A 20,885-nucleotide genomic window follows, 5' to 3' on the forward strand; every position below is an offset into this window, starting at 1 on the left:
TCCAATCTAAGTATAGTATATAAAATTATATATTGCAATGTCCTACTTGTCAATGAATACTTCAGCTTCAACCATAACAAGAGCACACAATAGATACAAACTCAAGGTTAACCGCACCAAACTTGATTGCAGGAAATACGATTTCAGCAACAGAGCGGTCAATGTCTGGAATAACTCTACCTGACTCTGGTTTCTTCCCCAAACCCCAAAAACTTTAACCTTCGACTGTCTACTGTTGACCTCACCCCTTTCCTAAGAGATCTGTAGGGGTCGTGCCTACCATCCGTCCTATTGTTTCTTTTTATTTTTCTTATATGTATCCATTTCATGTATTCATAACTATGTTTATACTTATACCTGTTATCTTATAATCGCTTGACAAATAAATATTATTACCAAGATGAATATTACTCAAAAGAATTGTAACCAGACAACACACTGTCTATATGGATTTTGAACATGTTGCTCTTTCTATTTATATTAATAAAAAAGTGAATTCAAAGACATAATTTCAAAGCATTTCTTTCAAAACCCTTATAGAAAATATTTTCTGTTAACTCAGGACAACGCAGGTACCAGTGTCAACACAATGATTGTAGCTGTTCAACCACAGTTCAACCCTGAGCTATCACTATTTTCTTCTATCGATGCTTCGTTTCTTAGCCGAGGGAGCCCGTGTTAATTTTGAAACAAACTGCACATTTTTGCTGTCATTACAGTGCCCGTACATTCTGTTTTTGAAATCTTCGCAAATCCGTCGCTTTCGAAGAAAGGGAAAATCAAATGATCAAACACTTAAAAAATAAACAGCACAAGGAAGTAGTTGGATGTGCACGCCTTCTCACGTCTCCTGCGCGTCCCATCCCACCTCCCCGTCCGGGCGTGGTTTCTCTCTGGTGCACAAGTGGAAAAAGAGGGCGAGCGCGCCGAGTGAAAGGCCGCACGGTAATGTGGGCCAAAAATGGCTGGAGGGGGCCGATAATGGGCTGGAGTGGCGGCGGCGCTTTGCCGGGAGATGGGGTCGGAAGTTATAAGCGTGGCAAGTTCCTACAGGGCGGCCGCTGAGAGACGAGAGAAGTTCGGGCCCTGAAGTCCTTGATCGGGCGAGGAAAGGAGCCCCCGGGAAATACGATCCGATGGTTTCTTCCCCCTTGTTACCCTGGGATGACCGTGGTGGTAATTCTAAATCGATCCTACTCGAAGACTCCCAAGCTCTCTGTTCCCTAGAGGCCGAACTGTTTTCTATAATAGGCATTAATCGTAGTTATTAAGTTAAATAAACATCTTTACATTAGTAATTGGCATTTAACATTGCTGAAATTAATAATTAGCAAAAATATTTTCATAGTATTAAGTAATGAATTTAGGGACCAATTCAAACAAGCAAAAACGGATGTAGGTGTGATTGTATAGTAATGCATATTTATTACCAATAAAAATTAATCCGAACCCATGAGGTAATTTAAATACAGTCAGTGAGAGAGAGATATTCATCCCCAAAAATATAAATCGGCGTCTTCCCCCATTCCCTTCTCTCATCTTTTTGAGATTTCATCAGGCACTACACAGAGTTTGAAATTATATGCTGCTTTAGGGTTGTGAAGTAGGTTGGGCTGAGACAGAATGAATGACTGGCCCAAAGTCACCCAGCTGGCTTTCATGCAGTCTTACTATACCAATTACCCCAACTTCTGTTGGATGACAAATTCTGTCAAGCAAGATGTTAAAAAAAAATCTTAATTGGTCTTGCTGATAACTTTCTTTCAAATGTGAAGGAGGGAAGAACAGGATCAGTTATCTTTGAATCAATAGTAATCTAGGAACAACTTTGCTGAGCAAGTGGAAATAGCAGAAACATTGGGCCAATATAATGTTATCATTTTTTAATTTTAAGGGAAAACAAAAATGTATAATTATCAAACACATTTTGGGGACTTTTTGTTAAAATAGCAGATTTTAATATATTTAGAGCAATGACAAGTAGAGTTCTATGGCACAAAAAACAAATGGTTTAAACAAGTTCAAATTTTCTGAGAACTTTGAATATTGAAGCATAATTGTGAACTACTTCATTAGGGAAAAAATAATGGAGGACAGCAGAAATGTACCATGTAAAAAGCTTAGTAAACATCCAAAAACAAAAAAGGACAAAACAAAGAAAACAGTCACAAATAGGCAACTTGTAACTATTGGACTGATGTCAAGAAGGTAATACCAGAATCATATGATGTTAGCAAAGAATGCATGCAATGACAAAATAGCATATTCAGAATAAAACGGGTGGGTGTGTCAATATGCTCTTCAGGTTTTTTTTTTACAATGGCTTGTATAAATAGATGCTGTAAATGTTTATCAAATGTGTGATTGACATACATTTGGGTGAAATAAGTAGAGTAGTACTGAAGAAGACAGAAATAAAACAGTAATGAAATGAATATAAGGCAGCAGTGTAATGTGGCTTCAGAACAGTCAAATACAATTTAAAGCTGCATCAACTGAAATATAATTATCAAAACAGGAAGCAGTTCTTTTGCCTTTGTTAGATTTCATCACAAGTGTTGTGTCCAGTTTTGGGCAACATACTTTAAGAAAGATACAAAGGCAGGTTCAGAAAAAGGCAATGAGAATGATCTAGGGCCATGATGGCAAACCTATGGCACTCGTGCCGGCATGCGAGAGGTTGCATGGAAGAACCCCACTGCGTGTGCACGCATGCACCACCTGCCTGAAAGCTGATTGTCTTGTATCTGGCACACATGTGCGGGGGCGGGGGGTGCATGGGAGACGCATGCATAGAGATGTGTGGGGCACACGCAGGGTTGTGCGTGCAGGCACACAATGCATGGGGTGGGGGGATTGCACATGCATGCGCAGACACATGACATGCATGGGGGATCACGCGCGCATGCGCAGGGGTGGGGGGGCACATGCATTGCTTTCTGGGTGCTGGCACACAAGCGTACATGCATGAGTGCATGTGCAATTTTCAGCACAGGAGACAAAAAAGGTTAGCCACCACTGATCTAGGGACTGGAAACTATATCCTATGTAGAGAAATTAAAGGAGCATGGTATTTAATCCTGAGAAAAAGTGACAAAAGTATATGTACAGATCATCCTTGCTAAATAATTGTAATTCGGACTGGAATTCCATCACTAAGTGAGGTAATCATCAAGTATGAAATCATTTGATCATGCAATGACTTTTCTAGCAGTCCCCAGTTGCAAGGACTATGAAAGTCATCAAACAACGACTTCCTAAGACTGCAGCTTCTGACTTCCTGCTGGTTTCCTCATTGACTTTGCTTGTCAGAAGCTGAAAGGGAAGGTTGCAAATTGTGAGCACCCTATATCATGATCACATGATTGAGGAGGTGCTGAAATGGCCAGAACATTGAAGACCACCCATAGATATTTGTTCAGCTCCTTTGCAAATTTGAATGTTTGCTGAATGAGTGATCATAAATTGAAGACCACCTGTAATGGAGCTGTCCATATACCTGAAAGGATGTCATTTTCATTTCTATGGGTCATAAGATAATGAAATTAAGTTATAAGAAGGCAGATAGCAATTGCACTGAATGTTAGGGAAAAAACCTTTACTAATAGTAAGAATTCAACAATTGCTTAGTGTGTGGGCTTCCCTTTGGATGAATTCAAGAGGAAGCATAATTTGGATTCCTACAGCAGGGGTCCCCAACCACCGGGCTGCGGTCCGTGGATCACTTTGTACCGGGCCGCAAAGAAAATAAAATAAAATAAATGGCGGCTTTCTTCGCCTTCGGTGAATGCTGCTGGGATCAGGGATCAAGGACACAAATGAAAGAAGGGGAGGGAGGAAGCAACCAAAGCCTGTCCTGCTCTCTGGCTCAGCGGCCGGTTTCCTCCCGCCTCGTTCCTCTCTCAGTCGCGCTCTCGCTCCTCCACCAGCCCAGGAAGAAACTGCTTCAAAGAAGCCGGCAGGGTGGCTTTTCCTGTCAGCGCAGCTCCTCCGAAGTGCCCGTTCACCCCCACCCCGCCGCCCGCGCGCGGTTGAATCCAGTGCTCCGTTCTGCCTGCCTGCCTGCCTGCCTTCGTTTCTGGTTGTTTGGGAGCAGCTTCGACTGAGAATAATAACTATTCGCCTCTTTTTATCAGCCGAAGCTGCTCCCAAACAACCAGAAACGAAGGCAGGCAGGCAGAACGGAGCACTGGATTGAACCGCGCGCGGGCAGCGGGGTGGGGGTGAACGGGTGCTTCGGAGGAGCTGCGGCGACAGGAAAAGCCACGCTGCCGGCTTCTTTGAAGCAGTTTCTTCCTGGGCTGGTGGAGGAGCGAGAGAGCGACTGAGAGAGGAACGAGGCAGACACCTGAGGGAGGGAGGGAGACACCTGAGGGATGGGGCTGAGGAAGGCAGGGCCGAGAGCCGTGGGCCGCCACCACCCAGCACTCAGTTTTGAAGGCGCTCCTCAGCCCGGCGCAGTTCCTGAATCTGCAGCTGAAACCCTCCATTTTAAATGTCCCAATAGAAGAGAATATCTGTCGCTCAGGGTTGCAATGAGGAGGCATTGGCGCTCCCTGAACTTGATGGTTTGCTGGCAGACGTTTTATTACCCGACTAGGTAACAACATCAGATGTTACCTAGTCAGGTAATGAAACGTCTGCAAGCAAACCACCAAACTCGGACTCCCCGGGCCTTGAAAAAGTGTTTCTGCTTGAAACTGGTCCCTGGTACAAAAAAGGTTGGGGACCACTGTCCTACAGTATATAGAGCACATGGCTGGATGTGTTGGCCTACAAAGTCTCTTCCACCTGTGTGAGTCTAGGTATAGAAACATTTAGATTGATGCAACAAACTTTTTCTCCTTCTTCCAACAGATAACTATATCAGCATCATCATGCCAAGTCCTAGGAACAGTCCAAAGAGCATTCGTGAGAGACAGGCTTATGGAAGTGGGCTAGAGTTCTTGTCATTGACAAATCAGAGAGGCCCAATATCCCCAGAAAATATGTCTCACCATAAAAACTCTCCTACTAGTACTGGCCCTCAACAGGCTTTACCTGAAGAGGACTGTATGAAGCTCAATCCTTCTTTCTGGGATATTGCCCTGCATTCTCTTATGGCTGTTGATTTGTGGGCCTCTAAACTACTGGGTGTATGTGCTGGAGAGAATTCCCCATGGGGCAGTGGCCGTCCTCTCATGATGGTCATAGAGGTGTCAGGACATGGAATTCCTTGGCTAACTGGTACATTGTACGGGCTTTACAGAAGTGGCAACTCAGCAGGCCGTGAGGTGCTACTCAATCTACTTTTTGGTAAGAGCCGCCTTTACCTTACCCAGGAGGTTTTGTTCCTTATATTTGTTATATTTCTCTTGTGATGATTGGCCCAAGATGTGAATAATATCACAGAGAATGATAGACATAATATTTTCACCTTTCTATCCTTTGATTTTGTTTGTAGATAGTTTCCATAATAGTGAAAATTCTTTTATATGGACATGATGCAGTACTGTTCTCCCAGATTCAGATTGTTTACAAACAGCATTGTGAACTTTGGTTGAACATTGTAATGCAGAAACCCTAGGAATTAATTAAAACAAAACTAAAGTACTAGTGTTAGAAAATGTCCTAAAATGCATATCTGTAAATGAAATAATCATCCAATGCAGGTCAAGTAATTTAAGTATCTTAAAATCATATTTTGTGCCATAATAGGCAAACTATGCATGGAATACATAATACAAACAGCTCAGCCACAGCCCTCCAAATATTCTTCTTTGCCAAAGGGCCATTGTATACTCCTGCTACACTGTGAGTACATTCAGACCATGTTTGGACACAATTATTATTTGGTGCATATGTAGGCCTTAACAAGTACTTTACAAGGGTACATATTAAGTTCCTCAGATCCTATTTAAAATCCTGTGTTGTGTTTCAGTTGTGATATTCCATCATGGTACCAACAGTAAAGTTGAATATATATTTTCAGATACTGAACTAAACTGCTTTTCCTCCTCTAAATCCTCAGGTCCTTAATGACAAGTTTGTTTACTTCTGGTCCATGTATAAAAACCCTGAAACGTTGGGGGGGTTTCCTTAACCCATGTGCACATGCTAGAGCAAGAATTTACTGTAAAGATAGTAATAGCACCTCTTCACACTGGAAGACATCCTTAACTGCTGTGGAAATGTATGCTATTAATAAATCTTTGACATTTAATACTGACCTTTTTAATGTTTGAAAGGCCATTAAAATATTGGAATGTGTTTCAAGTGTACATTCATTTACATTCATTACAAAAAGATTGAAAAACCATCTCTATTATGCTAAAGAACTTCAGGTTTTTTGCTGCATGATAGTAGAAAAAGGTTCTTGAATCTGCTATTTTTCTCAAGATTTGTTTGCTTATTTCAATTTCTCCAAAAGATGCTATAGCGTTTGACTTGATTAATAGTTTTAATGTTCTTGGCTAATTCTTTGGTAGATATATACTTCATTAACTTTGTTTTTCCCCCCCTCAGAATAGTGCAATTACCTACACTGTTGAAAGAGTGCTGTGTATTGTCAATCACTTATTGGCTTTGGAAAGCACAACAGGACAATGACAAGACACTAAGGATAATTACAGATTTAGACAGTATTGGAGCTGAGTCTCCCTAAACTATGAATTGTAGAACATTTTTTACTCCAAATTCAAAAGGCACCAAAATTATGGCAGTATTGGTATTTTGTAGGACATTCAGAATCTTTTTGCACAATTTCCAGAAATGGGCTGCATCAAGCTTTTGAATTGTGTAATGTAGTTTTGAACCTAAAAAATCCTCTAAAACTGAGTAGAAGGCAGGGTGATTACCTAAATTAGGTAACAGTCTGCTTTGCCTCCTGGCCTGCTGCCCTCAAAATGGTTGAGCTGAATGAGAAGAAGCATGATGTCCCAAGATACTTCCTAGAGTTTAACTAGCGGCAACAGCAATAGACTGTGCCAAGACTGCCATGACATGAGGAGCTGGTGGTGGTAGCAGTTGGTTCCAACATTAGAAAAAGCCTATGGGAGATAGATGGGAAGAAGAAGCCTATTAATACAGGCAGTCCTCACTTACAACAGTTCATTTAGTGACTGATTAAAGTTACAACGGCACTGAAAGTGACTTCTGACAGTTGTTCACACGACTGTTGCAGCATCCTCATGTCACTTGATCAAAATTCTGATGCTTGGCAACTGATTCATATTTATGACGATTGCAGTGTCCTGGGATCATGTGATCACCTTTTGTAGTCCCCTGACAAGCAAAGTCAATGAGAAAGTCAGATTCACTTAACAACTGTGTTATTAAACAACTGTAGTGATTCACTTAACAATTATGGCAAGAAAAGTCGCAAAATGGGACAAAATTCACTTAGCAAATGTCTCACTTAGAAGCAGAAATTATGTGGTCAATTGTGGTTGTAAGTTGACCCAGCACATTTTCTCTGTAGACGTAATGACAGTTCAGAAGTACCTGGACAAATGAGCATTGTGGTGAAGTGGACCTAGATGTGGAAATATGCATTAGTTCCTGGGTCAGAATATTGAGAGGTATAATTTCTTAGCTATGGAAAGCCATAGTTATAATATGATTGTAAGCCTACAATTCTGCTGCAAAAGCCAAAATAATCCTATATTTGAACAGACTTCACTAAAACCTAAAATAATGTAATTATTTTGTAATTATTTTGTAATTATTTGGTGTGTAGTGCTATAGAGCACTGCACACCAGAACAACTAGACACAAGAACAGTTTTTCCCCGAACGCCATCACACTGCTAAACAAATAATTCCCTGCTTGTATCCTTATTTATATTGACTGTTTCCTAGTATGATTTGATTGCCTATTTGTACCCTATGACTATATTAAGTATTGTACATTATGATTCTTGACAAATGTATCTTTTCCTTTTATGTACACTGAGAGCATATGCACCAAGACAAATTCCTTGTATGTCTAGTCACACTTGGCCAATAAATTCATTCATTCATTCATTCATTCATTCTACATCTGAAAAGTGAATTCACAGGCAATATTGTTGTTTGCCGGGTTTGAAGCTTTGTAATTTATAGTGTTTCCCTTTATCTGAAAGTTGTTTCTTTGTCTTATCTCACAGCTCTGATTCTTGATCTAGTTTTGGTGGCAGCAGTAAAAGGACTGGTGAAACGAAGACGTCCAGTCCACAACAAGATGGATATGTTTGCCACTGTCTCTGTGGACAAATATTCCTTTCCTTCAGGCCATGCTACCAGAGCCGCCATGGTGTGCAGATTTATATTACATCATCTTGTACTTGCAGTCCCTCTGAGAGTGCTGGCTGTACTTTGGACCTTCATAGTGGGAATCTCTAGGATCATGCTTGGCAGACATAATGTAACAGATGTGGTCTTTGGGCTAATCATGGGCTACATGCAATATAATTTGGTGGAATATTTCTGGTTGTCACCTGTAAATGCTCCTGTCCTCTTTGCCTTGTGGAACTGATGGTTCTTAAGGGAAGAGGGAGAGAGAAGCCTTTGGGGTACGGTTTCACATTCCTTTAAGCTTCTCCGTGCCAAAAGCTTTTGCAAAGGGATGGAAGGCCTGAAGCAGCATGAGATTGCTCCCCCAAAGCCTTTCTCTGTTTGTAAAAGTTTTTGGTGCAGAAAAGATAAACCTTTGGGGCCATGGTCTCATGCTCTTTCAGACTCACAAAGGCTGTTAGATGCCCCCAAAATGGATCAGGTGTCCTACACAGGCAGCCTCAGTAAGTCACACTCAGTCTCTGCTCTTGGAGCATCAGGAGTAGGTGGTTTAGCAGAGTGGCTGGGGGGAGGGGAATCAGGCTATGTGAATAGCAGGCCAGTGCTCACACACATGCATGCAGCTCCACTCATGCATCCTTTGGGGCACCACATGAAAAGTGGAGCTGAGTGCATACATCAGCGTGCCTCTCACGTGGCCCAGTTCTGAATAGGCCACGGCCCGGTAATATGCTGCAGCCTGGGGGTTGGGCACCTGCTCTGGAATACTTTGGTATACAGAGTTCAGGGTTGACTCAATGATTGCAAGGTGGGTGGATCTTGTGGTTGCAAAACAAGCCCAATAATCACACACACACACACACACACACACACACACACAACCATGCTTTACAGTTGATGAGATATTTATGCTGATTTGCTGTGTTTGGTTTTCACCAAATGTAGTATGTGCATTATGGCTAATTTTCTCCACTTAGGTCTCATCTGTCCAGGCAATGTTCCAGAAGTCTTGTGATTTGTTCACATGCAACTTTGCAAACCTAAGCTTGCCATGTTCTTTTTAGAGAGAATAGGCTTTCTCCTGGCAATCCTTGCAAAGAACACTATATTGGTGTTTTTCTAATTGTATTGTATTGTTAATGAACTTGTAAGATTTAACACACTAACTGAAGCCTATAGAGTCTGAGATGTAACTCTTGGATTTTTTTTACAATATCCTGAGTGTTGCATGATCTGACCTTGGAGTGAATTTGCTGAGATATCTATTCCTGGAAAGATTGACAATTGTCTTGAATATTTTCCACTTGTGAATAATCTTTCACTTTAGAATGATGGACTTTTAAGTAATTTAGAAATGGCCTTATACTCTTTCCCAGATTAATGGGCAGCAACAAATGCTTTTCTAAAATAATTGATGTCTTTCCTCTTTGGCATTATGTTAACACACACCTCAACACTGGAGATCAGCAAACACCTAAAACTTGGGCTTTTATAGAGGGTAGTGACACTTGCTGATGATCAATTGATTAAGAGCACCCAATTAGCATCTGGATGCTACTTAGCCATACCTATGGAAGCAGTAAGGGTGTACTTACTTTCACACGTGGCTTTTCCATTTTGCCTTTCTTTTTGTAAAATAGATGATGATATGGTGTAATATGTGTACATCTGATATTGTATTTTCCTATTTTTAAGAACTAAAGCTCAGATAATTTTTACTATGTCCTGATACGTAAAACCATAGAACTGAAAGGTGAACTTTCTTTTTCACATAACTGTAGCTTTTGTTGCAGCTGCTTTCCTATCAGAAATATAAATGGTGAAAAAATAAGATTTCATTTTCCAGACATATTTTAGTTGCATTAGGAAAAGGAAGTGAGCTATTTAATCAGTCCATCAAAGATTAGAAGGAAGACAAATCTAGAATACCTCTGAAAGCATTCTATATGACAGAAAAATTTATACTTCAGTGATGCTAGAATATATATACATTAAAAACCAGTTAAAATATTCTCAGTTGTAGACCTTTAATGTGTTTTATTAGGTATTTTTAAAACAATTTCATGTGACCAACCTGATTTTTCAATCATTTTTGCAGTAATCATTAAGTGAATCACTATGGTTGTTAAACAAACCCATGATTGTTAAGCAAATGCCAGACATTAAGTAAACCAGTGGTTTGATAGCAGTGTGGTTTTGCCACTTTTCAGCAAAACCATCATAAAATGCAACTATATGACTCTGGGATCCTGCAAGTAGCTATAGAGGCAGCTGGTTCAATCAAAAGGTCAAAATTCAATCCAGAATTCAAACAGCCAAGACAAGTTTGTCATCCAATCCAAAGACTAAGATTTCTTGTTTAAACAAAATATATTGGAACAGTTTATATTTTCCTTGCATCATAATAAATTGTATACATGGGAATCATTCTTGCTTGAATTTGATTAAATTTTCTATTGTGAATATATGCTATTGATTTTTTTTCCAGATTTAAGCACCCTGTCAGATATTGTCAGAATTGTGTCTTTTATCCAATATTGGGCTAAATGTATTCTCAATACAGCAAGCATGTATGAATAAATGATGCTTTTTGTTAATATACACTGGAATTATAGTAAAAAATAATCTCCACACTTTCTTAATAATATGTATATCTTTTCAAGTACTATGGAGCTTTACCATGTTGTGTTAAATATTTCCCTTTTTGTCATGGCATTTCCAATGTTTATTACTATATGATTTATCTATCTTGGAGATTATAGATGTTGTGTATCAGCTATTAAAATATTTTATACCAATTTTCTCTTTATTATGTAGATTTTATATTTGTTTTGTCTCTGTCTCTGTCCTATCTACATAGGATTTCTATATCCACTCTATCTGGTGGTATTGGTTTTGTATGAGCATTGCAAATGCTGTCATTTTTGTCCCTCCTTAATATGAAAATTTTATCCTTCCAACAACTTGTAAAGCATCACCTGTGGTGTATTGTGGCCTTCACTGAATATATTTCTTACTGTGTCTTTAATCTATTCAATGAATCTGCATGGGCCATGTCTTCATATATGATTATATTTTTCTTACTTACTGTAATTATGTCCAGGGTGAAAAGCATTTGAAAGAAAAGATAATGGTGTAATTGTTGGGTGTACTATTTTCCTTATGGAATCCCATGATTTTATCAAACTGTTATCTGATTACAGGTAGCTGTGACTTACAGAAATTCATTTAGTGACCATTCAAAGTTACAATGGCACTGAAAATAGTGACATGACTATTTTTCACACTTCTAGCATGCAGCATTCCCATAGTCACATGCTCAGAATTTGGATGCTTGGCAACTGACATGTATGACGGATGCAGTATCCTGGGGTCATGTGATCACCTTTTGTGACCGTCTGACAAGCAAAGTGAGGAAGCCAGAATTGCTTAACCACCATTTTACTAACTTAACATCTGCAGTAATTCACTTAACAACTGTTGCAAGAAAGGTCATAAAATGGGAAAAAATCACTTAACTGTCTTGCTTAATAGTGGAAATTTTGGGCTCAATTACACTGATAAGTTGAGGACTACTTGCATATTGTATGTCCTTTTATATTCTTTGCATCTTGTTACTATAAGTATATAAAATCCATTGGCTAGGCCAGCTCCTTCCAAATTATAATGAATAATTTAAAATTTTGAGGAGCAAGTCTTCCTCCGTCTTTTGAATCTTGTAAAATTTTTAACTTTTTTGCCATAATTTAGCATAATTTAATTTTGATATATATTTTGCTAAGCATTAATTGCCTTAATCCTACATTTCAAATCTGCCATTCATTTCAGTTTTAGGAACACCAAGGTATATACCTAATTTGCATTAGGTATAATATTTATTCTGAGTTTGATTCAACATCTATTATAAAGTATATAATATCCATTATTTTCTCTATAGCAGGAGTGTCAAAATCAAGGCCCGTGGGCCAAATCTGGCCCACAAGGTGGTTAAATCCGGCCTGCAGTTCTGCCCTGGAAATAGCAAAAGACTGGCCCACGGCACCTTGGCCTGGACCAGGCCAATCAGGCGCTGATCTGCCACCTGGAGGTGGCCATCCAGGCCAGACTGCAATCAATCTTAGATCCATGGTCCTGCGTCTGCTCTTCCCCTGGGCACGCACAGAAAAGGCGGTGAGCGCATGGGACCTGGAATCCTGAGGACTGTGTGCTCAGCGCTTCCCTTCACCCAGGACGCCAGCCCTTGTGCGCTCGTGCCTCCTGTGCACACACCCAGGGGGTGGGGCTGAAGCAGTGCTGCACATCGGGTGGGATTCAAATTTTGTAACAACTGGTTCTATGGGCGTCGCTTAATTTGTGGGTGTGGCTTGGTCACATGACTGAGTGTGGTTTGGTCATGTGACGATGGGTGTGGCTTAGTGGCCATGTGACTGGGTGAATTGGAATCCTACTGTGCTAACTTCATTCTGAAGTTCAATATCTAGGGCTCTTTCTATAGTTATTCTCTTACCTGAGTGTAAAGGAGTTGTTGTTCAAGTGACAAGTGACAAAAATTATCATAATGGGTAATCCCCCCCCCCCCCATTTGCTTCTTGCCATAAGAATTAAAATTGACTTTCCAGGACAAATGGAACCTATATTGAAGGAGAAATTGGCATCTAAATTAATATTTACAATAATGCATGCACCTCTACTTTTTATTGTCCTAATTCACTCTCCATGTGTATCTAGGTACTTGGAAAAGAATTCTCAAAACATGTTATGACCTTAAGTGATTTATAATAGGAAAATAGTTCCAGTTGCATTGGAGCCATAGTTTTTGCAATGATAGACTATCACTGCTAGGATATTTATAGGCACTGATATAATGGTATGTGGGAATGACCTTGAGAGACAGGGTAAAGAGACACAACTGGTAAGAGGTAGATGAGCCTACAACAGGAATGTGGGCAAAGCAAGTGACTAAGAAGACACTCCCTGCAGTAGTAGGATGCAAAAATTTTCACTACCGGTTCTGTGGGCGTGATTTAGTGAGTGTGGTTGGGTGGCCATGTGACTGAGTGGGTGTGGCTAACACAACATCACTCATGGCAAGGTGGGGCAGCACCTTGCTGTGAGTGAGGTCGAGTTGGCCATGCCAACTCAGTCACATGACCTATGCTGCAGAGACAGGGTGATTTCCTACATAGCTTCCCCCCCTGCCCTTGGGATGACAAAAGCCCATCTAAAGATCACTAGCGCAAGGAGTGTGAAGGGAGGTAGACACTGCGCCTCTGAGGAAAGATATAAAAAGCTATTTTTGTTCTCGGCTTCTTCCATGGGGGCTGAGGAGTGACAATGAACAATCAGCAAAGTCTTCCAAAGAGGGAGGTTTAGGGTGAGTTACTGGGGAGGGGGCAGCATGGGAGGGGGTGCTTTGGCATGCAGTGGGGATAAAGGAACAACTGTTCGGTCTCTCGCCTACAAAAACAAGGATGGGAGTCTTTCCAAGCAAGCTACAAGCAGCAGCAGAGAGTCTAAAACTTGGGCACTCTTAAAGTCAATCTTGAAGAGCTGGAAGACATTTCATTAGATCATCCCCCAAACTCATTGTTGGGAGAGGTGTAGCCCCTGAATACACAAGAAGTCTTGGGCAAAGTTCTTCCAAAGTTTGGCCAAACCTTCTCCTTCTCGGCCTCAAACATGCACACAGAGCAAACACGCACACACGTTATGGTGCCAGAGAGACTTGCCCATGCACAGTCTCATTGCAGAAGGTCCCAGCACCATGAGTGTGTGTGTGTGTTTGCTCTGTGTGTATGTTTGAGGCCAAGTCGTCTCGACTTAGCTGAACTTTTCCTGCCTCGGAAACTGCTCGGAAAGCAGACGTTCTCCCCTTTCTCCCAGCCAGTGTGGTCATGCAGTCTCCCGGCCAGGGGGGAGAATGCTCTCTCCATTCTCCCAGCCAGCGCAGCCATGCGGCTTCTCAGCCAGCATTCAGAGGCAAGCAGGAAGATTCGGGAAGCTCCAGGAAACCCAGGAAGTTCCAGGAAGCATGGGAAGCGCTGGGAACAGTGGGAAGCTTCAGGAAGGGACGGGAAGTAGCAGGAAGCTCCAGGAAGTGGTGCTGGATGCTGGGGACAGTGCGGGGGGGGGGAGCTAGTTAGCTAGGCCATGAGCGTCATGTGCAATGGAGCCATGGAACGGCCGCAGAAGCAATCCAGGCAAGCCTGGGGACAGTGGGGGGAGCAGCGCAGCAGCCTGGGAGTTGGCAGTCAACTGGGGCTGGCAGCGGCAGCGGCAGGTAGGCAAGGCTGGGAGTCGACTCGACTGGGGCTTGCCATGACAGTGGCAGCCTAGGCCAGGCCAGAAGTCGACTGGGGCTTGCTTGCAGGCTCACTCACCCAGGGAGATCAGGGACAGAGCAGAAAACAGGCAGCAATGGCAGGCAAAGGCAGGTTAGCACTGGGTAAGTGACTGGGCAGGGCGGGCGGGGCAAGCGACAACCGGGCAGGCTGGGGTGGGGCCAGCCAGAGGTGGTATTTGCCGGTTCTCAGAACTAGTTAAAATTTCCAATATCTGTTTGCCTGAACTAGTTCAAATCGGCTGAATACTACCTCTGCCTCCCAGCTTCTTCAGCTATAAAAGAGGTGGAGAGAAATGTACTTTCAGACTTACAGAATTGTGATACTATATGTTATGAACTAACATAAACGTATTTAATAAAGTTTAACAACCTTAATAGAAAAGCAGGCTCGTAATCCTGCACTTTTGATTGGTCCGTGAATAGCAAGCTGGGATTGGTCCTTACGGAGCAATCTGATTGGCTATTAGCGGAATGTCTCTCATTGGGTACAATTTAAACGTTTCAACGGAAGTCATTGGTTAATGGGACAGCAGCCAGCCCTATAAAAGAGCTGTTGCTGCCCAGGGTTTTTGCTCTGTTCCTGATCATTAATAAAGAGTTGAAGTTCACTGTTCACAGCCTCGTCTCCGTTCCTTGCGCCCATGCTCAGAACTTAACACTGGCGACGAGGATGGGATGCGGAGACATCAGAGCTGACTGAGCACTACAGAGCAACGAACAGAGCACGTGGCTGAAGAAGCACCAACAACGGCAAGATGTCCGGCGGTGCCATACCACCCGCTCCATTTGACCCGGCTAACGAAGACTGGGACTCGTATATGGATCGGTTCCAGATGTTTCTGGAGACCAACAACTTAAAAGACGCTACGACCGGCAAGAAGCAAGCAATATTTCTAACCCATTGTGGGCCTGCCGTTTTTAAGATGGCGAAAGCACTTGCCAAACCGGCTGAGGTGAAGTCAATGGATTGGGACACCCTCGCGCCCATCCTACGAGCCCACTATGCACCCGCCGTGCCAACACTGGTTCGAAGACCCGAATTTTACCAGTGGGACCAGCGGAAAGGCGAGAGCATTGCAGATTTCATCGCTGACCTCCGGAACCTGGGTGGCCTCTGTGGGTTTTCAAACCTTGAGGAAGCTTTGCGAGACCGCATAGTTCTGGGATTAGATGACGACACGGTGCAGAGCAAGATCATGGCAAAGGGGGACATCGATCTTGCCGATGCCATCACAGACGCTACTGCAGCAGAAGCAACCAGGAAGTCGGCCGCCCGAATGCGTCGCACCAACGCACCGCTCCGTAAACTCGCGAATGATACCTCGCCTCGTCCAGAGAGGCCCTTAATGACGGCACACCATGAGGACCTCGAATCCACATCAGATAGTGAAGAAGAAGAGGTCAACCGGCTCCGGTCCGAACGCGACCAACACGACCAACGAACCCAAAGATTACCACGCCAATGCGCTGGTTGCGGGGCAAACCACCCGCGATCAGATTGCAAATTCCTCGACGCGCTCTGCCATTCCTGTGGGAAAAGAGGCCACATCGCAAAGGTCTGTAGAAGCAAGCAAGGACCCAGCTCAATCCAGAGGGAGAATAACTACCGCCAGACCACAGGAAATCATCCTGTGAGCCGAGATCACCTGAACCACCAATGGAACAACCACTCCTACAGAAATAAAGCACCTGCCACTTCAACGAGACGAGAAGAGACACACCAAACCATTACCATCGGCCACGCTTCATCCTTAGATGCAAGAAAGATCCGAGTAAGGGTCACCATCGAGAACCAACCTTGCATGATGGAAGTCGACTCAGGGTCGTCCCTCTCGATGGTTTCTTGGAAGACCCTCAAACAGCTAATCCCTTCCATCCGTCACCAGGATCTCAGCCCCCAAAGAATCATACTCAAAGATTACCAGGGCAACAGAATTCCAGTCATCGGCTCCAGCCTAGTCCAAGTCTTCTTCAAAAATCGTACTGCATCACTACCACTGACCGTCGTCGATCGCGACCGGCCTAGTTTGTTAGGCCTACAATGGTTCACCCCGCTCAGGATAGAGGTAGCCGGCGTTCACCGAGCCGAGAGCGACAACTGGGAGGAGTCTCTAGTCCAAGAATTCCAGGACATTTTTTCAGAAGAGCTAGGCAAGTACAAGGGGACCCCAATATCGTTTAGCCTTAATCCCGAAGTAACTCCCATCCGCCTTAAGCCTCGTCGGGTGCCGTTTGCACTCAAACCAAAAATCGACAAGCAGCTCGATAAATTAATAGCCCAGGGTGTTTTAGAACCAACCGACCATGCCCATTGGGAAACCTCAATAGTAACACCCATCAAACTGGATGGGTCGTTAAGAATTTGTGGGGATTACCGGGCCACTTTGAACCACGCACTTCAACAGAGTGCTTACCCGGTGCTGGTGGTTCAACATCTTCTCCACTCCCTGGGTGGCGGGAAAATATTCACTAAATTGGATCTAGCGCAGGCATACCAACAGTTACCCGTAGATGCGGAAACTGCGGAAGCACAAACTATCGTTACGCACAGAGGTGCCTTTAAGTGCAATAGACTCCAATTCGGAGTGAGTGTAGCCCCGGGAATTTTTCAAAGCCTGATGGAGAGACTTTTACAAGGCATAAAAGGAGTCGTGCCATATTTTGATGATGTGTTAATTGCCACCCCGAATAGAGAAGTTTTAGAAAGGTGTCTAAGAATGGTTCTCCAAAAATTCAAAGACGCTGGCCTCAAGGTTAAAAAAAATAAATGTCAACTGTGTACTGAAAGGGTGGAGTTCCTTGGATACCTTCTCGATAGTCAAGGAATCCATCCCTCTGATAACAAGCTAAAAGCAATAAAAAAAGCCCCGACACCTAAGAATAGAACAGACCTCCAAGCCTTCCTGGGGCTCATTAACTTTTACAACATCTTTTTGTCCCAGAAGGCGACCGTAGCTGAGCCCCTACACAGACTTCTCGACAAAGGAGCAACCTGGGTCTGGGGACATCGAGAGGAACGCGCTTTCTGACAAGTGAAAGACTTACTAACTTCCGACGCTGTATTAATGCAGTATAATGAGACTTTACCTTTGACTATTACATGTGACGCTTCACTGTTTGGAGTAGGAGCAGTTTTAAGTCATGTATTACCAAACGGAAATGAAGCACCTATTGCGTTTTTCTCACGTACATTATCAAGGGCCGAAAGGAACTATAGCCAACTAGATAAAGAGGCTCTTGCTGTTGTATCATCTGTAAAGCGTTTTCATGAATACGTGTATGGACGACCATTTACTATAATTACGGATCACAAGCCATTGCTTGGTATTATAGCGGGAGACAAACCAACCCCCTATATATTATCGCCAAGAATGACTCGCTGGTCAGAGTTCCTAGCTGCCTACAATTATCTACTGCAACATCGCCCGGGGAAAGCCATTCCCCACGCTGACGCTTTAAGCTGTTCCCCACTTCCGGAAGCCATCAACGACCCAGCTCCAACCCTCACAACACTTCAAATTGAAACGCTACACTCGCCGCCGCTCACGGCAAGAGACATCGCCATCGAGACTAAGCGGGATCCTGTCTTAGCATGAGTTCTCAGCTGGGTCGAACAAGGATGGCCACTCGACCAACTCCACGACAACTTCGTGCCGTTCAAAAACCGGCAGACAGAATTTTTCTCCCAGAAGGGCTGCATTCTCTGGGGAGATAGAGTCGTTGTCCCAGAGAGGCTACAACAAACAGTTTTAGAAGTACTGCATGATGGACATCCGGGCATTGTGCGTATGAAGGCGCTCGCACGGAGCTACGCGTGGTGGCCGGGCATCAACAAACAAATCGAAGCCTGGGTAACCACGTGCCGGAAGTGCCAAGACGTCAGCAATGCCCCACCTAAAGCGACGCCAACCGAGTGGGAAACCCCTCGGGGTCCGTGGTCCCGCATCCACATTGATTTTGCGGGACCCACCAAAGGACACACTTTTCTACTAACAGTAGATGCCTATTCCAACTGGCTAGAAATACATAAAATGAAGACAACCACAACTGAGTCAGTCATTAACAAACTGAACAAATTGTTCGCAACGCATGGACTACCAGACGTTTTAGTTTTGGATAACGGGCCCCAGTTCACTGCTCTGCTTTTTGAACAGTACCTAGCAGACCGGGGCATCCGCCATGCGCTAACCTCGCCGGCACACCCTGCGGCCAATGGAAGGGCGGAGCGAATGGTACAATTCGTCAAAAAAACACTACAAAAAATGGATTCTGGAGACATCGCCGACAAGCTGAACTGGATCCTGCTTCTTCAACACATCACCCCACACAGCGTCATGAATAAAACGGCTGCCGAACTGTTAATGGGACGAAAACTTCGCTCCCACCTCGACCGTCTACATCCTTCTTATTCACCAGAAAAACCCTTTGGGTCTAGCGGGAAGTGCCGCGAATTCAAGGTAGGCAACTTGGTGTTTGCTAAAAATTTCTCCGGCGACCCATTGTGGGTCCCTGCCACCATTACCCAACCCACCGGCCCCAGATCCTACCGCCTACAGACTAATGACGGGAGAACTTGGAAACGCCATATAGATCAGCTTCGCTCCAGATTGCCACCCATTTCCCGCGACTTCCCTTATTCGCAAACTGAGAGGGGAGGGGATATCGAGGGGCCCGAAAACAGAATAGATAATGATGTAATCAGGGAAACCCAGCATCCAACCCCACGAAGCACGCCAACTGAAGAAGAATCAGGGAGCGGGGTAGCTTCGCTGCGGGGAAATACCACGAGGGAGGCAAGCCCACGGAACCCGGAAGTAACTCTTGGGGACTGGGATAACAACAATGGCAGCCGCGCCGAGTCCTCCCGTACCGAAACGGAACCAACCGTACCAGAAAGACTTGAAAGCGTTCCACCGGAATCAGACTGCAGACAGAAACCGGTGGAACAGCGAAAATCAAACAGGCAGGTGAAATGACCTGCATATCTACGCGACTACATCACCACATCCCTCAAAGGAAAGCTGGGGGGGAGGGGTGTTATGAACTAACATAAACGTATTTAATAAAGTTTAATAACCTTAATAGAAAAGCAGGCTCGTAATCCTGCACTTTTGATTGGTCCGTGAATAGCAAGCTGGGATTGGTCCTTACGGAGCAATCTGATTGGCTATTAGCGGAACGTCTCTCATTGGGTACAATTTAAACGTTTCAACAGAAATCATTGGTTAATGGGACAGCAGCCAGCCCTATAAAAGAGCTGTTGCTGCCCAGGGTTTTTGCTCTGTTCCTGATCATTAATAAAGAGTTGAAGTTCACTGTTCACAGCCTCGTCTCCGTTCCTTGCGCCCATGCTCAGAACTTAACACTATATCTTTATAGTAAATCCAAATTAGCTCATATGATTGTGTTTCTTATCTGTTTTACCGTGCTAAGGCTGATAACTACCTATCCTTTGTCCAGATAAACTTTATAATGGCTGTTGTACTTGTTTGTGCTAGCAAACAAGTACAGTTATCACTACGCATCTTCCAGGCACCTGTATGGTGCTCAGATATTTGAAATGCTTAATTTTCTCTGTTTCTTTTCTCTCAATAGTTCATTTAATTCTTTTGGGGTTTTCTCAGGCAACGCTCACAGTAATAATGGATTATAAAACTTTTTAAAGCTTTGAGAGCTTGTCTAAGTCCTACAGGGTTTAAGGAAGAGAAAGTCGTATCTGTATATAATCTTGGTTACAATATACACATACACCCTCAGTTTTGAGGAACAGTAAAGATGCAAACTCAGACTAGATAACCCAGCTGCAAAGGAATTTTATATTAAATAAAGTGGGGGCTAAAATAAAACCTTATCTAGCTTCATTTTGAACAGGGATTGAATTTGAGGATCACATCTAATTCTAACCTAATTGAACATGAGAGATACCAGTCCATGTTTCTATTACTCGATATCTCCCAAATAATTTTTTCCTGAAATTGCATCAAAAGCTGAAGGCCTATAAACATTGTAACAAATATAAGCCTGTTGTTACAGCTAGATTTTTATGTAAGATGTGTAAGCCTAGACCTCAGTCTCATGTAGAATTAGATTAAATTAACAGAGTTGGAAGGGATCTTGTAGGTCATCTGGTCCAACCCCACACCCAAGCAGGAGACCCTACACCATTTCTGACAAATGGCAGTCCAATCTCTTCTTGAAAGCCTCCAGTGATGAAGCTCCCACAACTTCTGAAGGCAAGCTGTTCCATTGGTTGATTGTTCTCACTGTCAGATAATTTCTCCTTATGTCTA

General features: G+C 43.3%; 1 protein-coding gene across 1 annotated transcript; it reads left to right on the plus strand.

Moving 5' to 3' along the window:
* The first annotated feature begins 859 nt into the window (after positions 1-859).
* PLPP6 (phospholipid phosphatase 6) lies at positions 860-11,050 on the plus strand. The gene is made up of 3 exons (XM_026681831.2): positions 860-945; positions 4,858-5,295; positions 8,126-11,050. The coding sequence occupies exons 2-3, from the start codon at positions 4,878-4,880 to the stop codon at positions 8,491-8,493; spliced, it is 786 nt and encodes a 261-aa protein (XP_026537616.1). The 5' UTR covers positions 860-945; positions 4,858-4,877; the 3' UTR covers positions 8,494-11,050.
* Positions 11,051-20,885: the final 9,835 nt, after the last annotated feature.

The sequence above is a fragment of the Notechis scutatus genome, chromosome 3 (assembly GCF_049901735.1).
Source record: "Notechis scutatus isolate UNSWTSFEM ecotype Mainland chromosome 3, rNotScu1.2, whole genome shotgun sequence".
NCBI lineage: Eukaryota > Metazoa > Chordata > Lepidosauria > Squamata > Elapidae > Notechis > Notechis scutatus.

Excerpts from the sequence above, each read along its gene's own strand:
- PLPP6 (XM_026681831.2), top strand. The coding sequence starts at position 4,878 with ATGCCAAGTCCTAGGAACAGTCCAAAGAGCATTCGTGAGAGACAGGCT. Across the intron at positions 5,296-8,125 it reads GCTACTCAATCTACTTTTTG|CTCTGATTCTTGATCTAGTT; the intron begins GTAAGAGCCGCC and ends CTTATCTCACAG.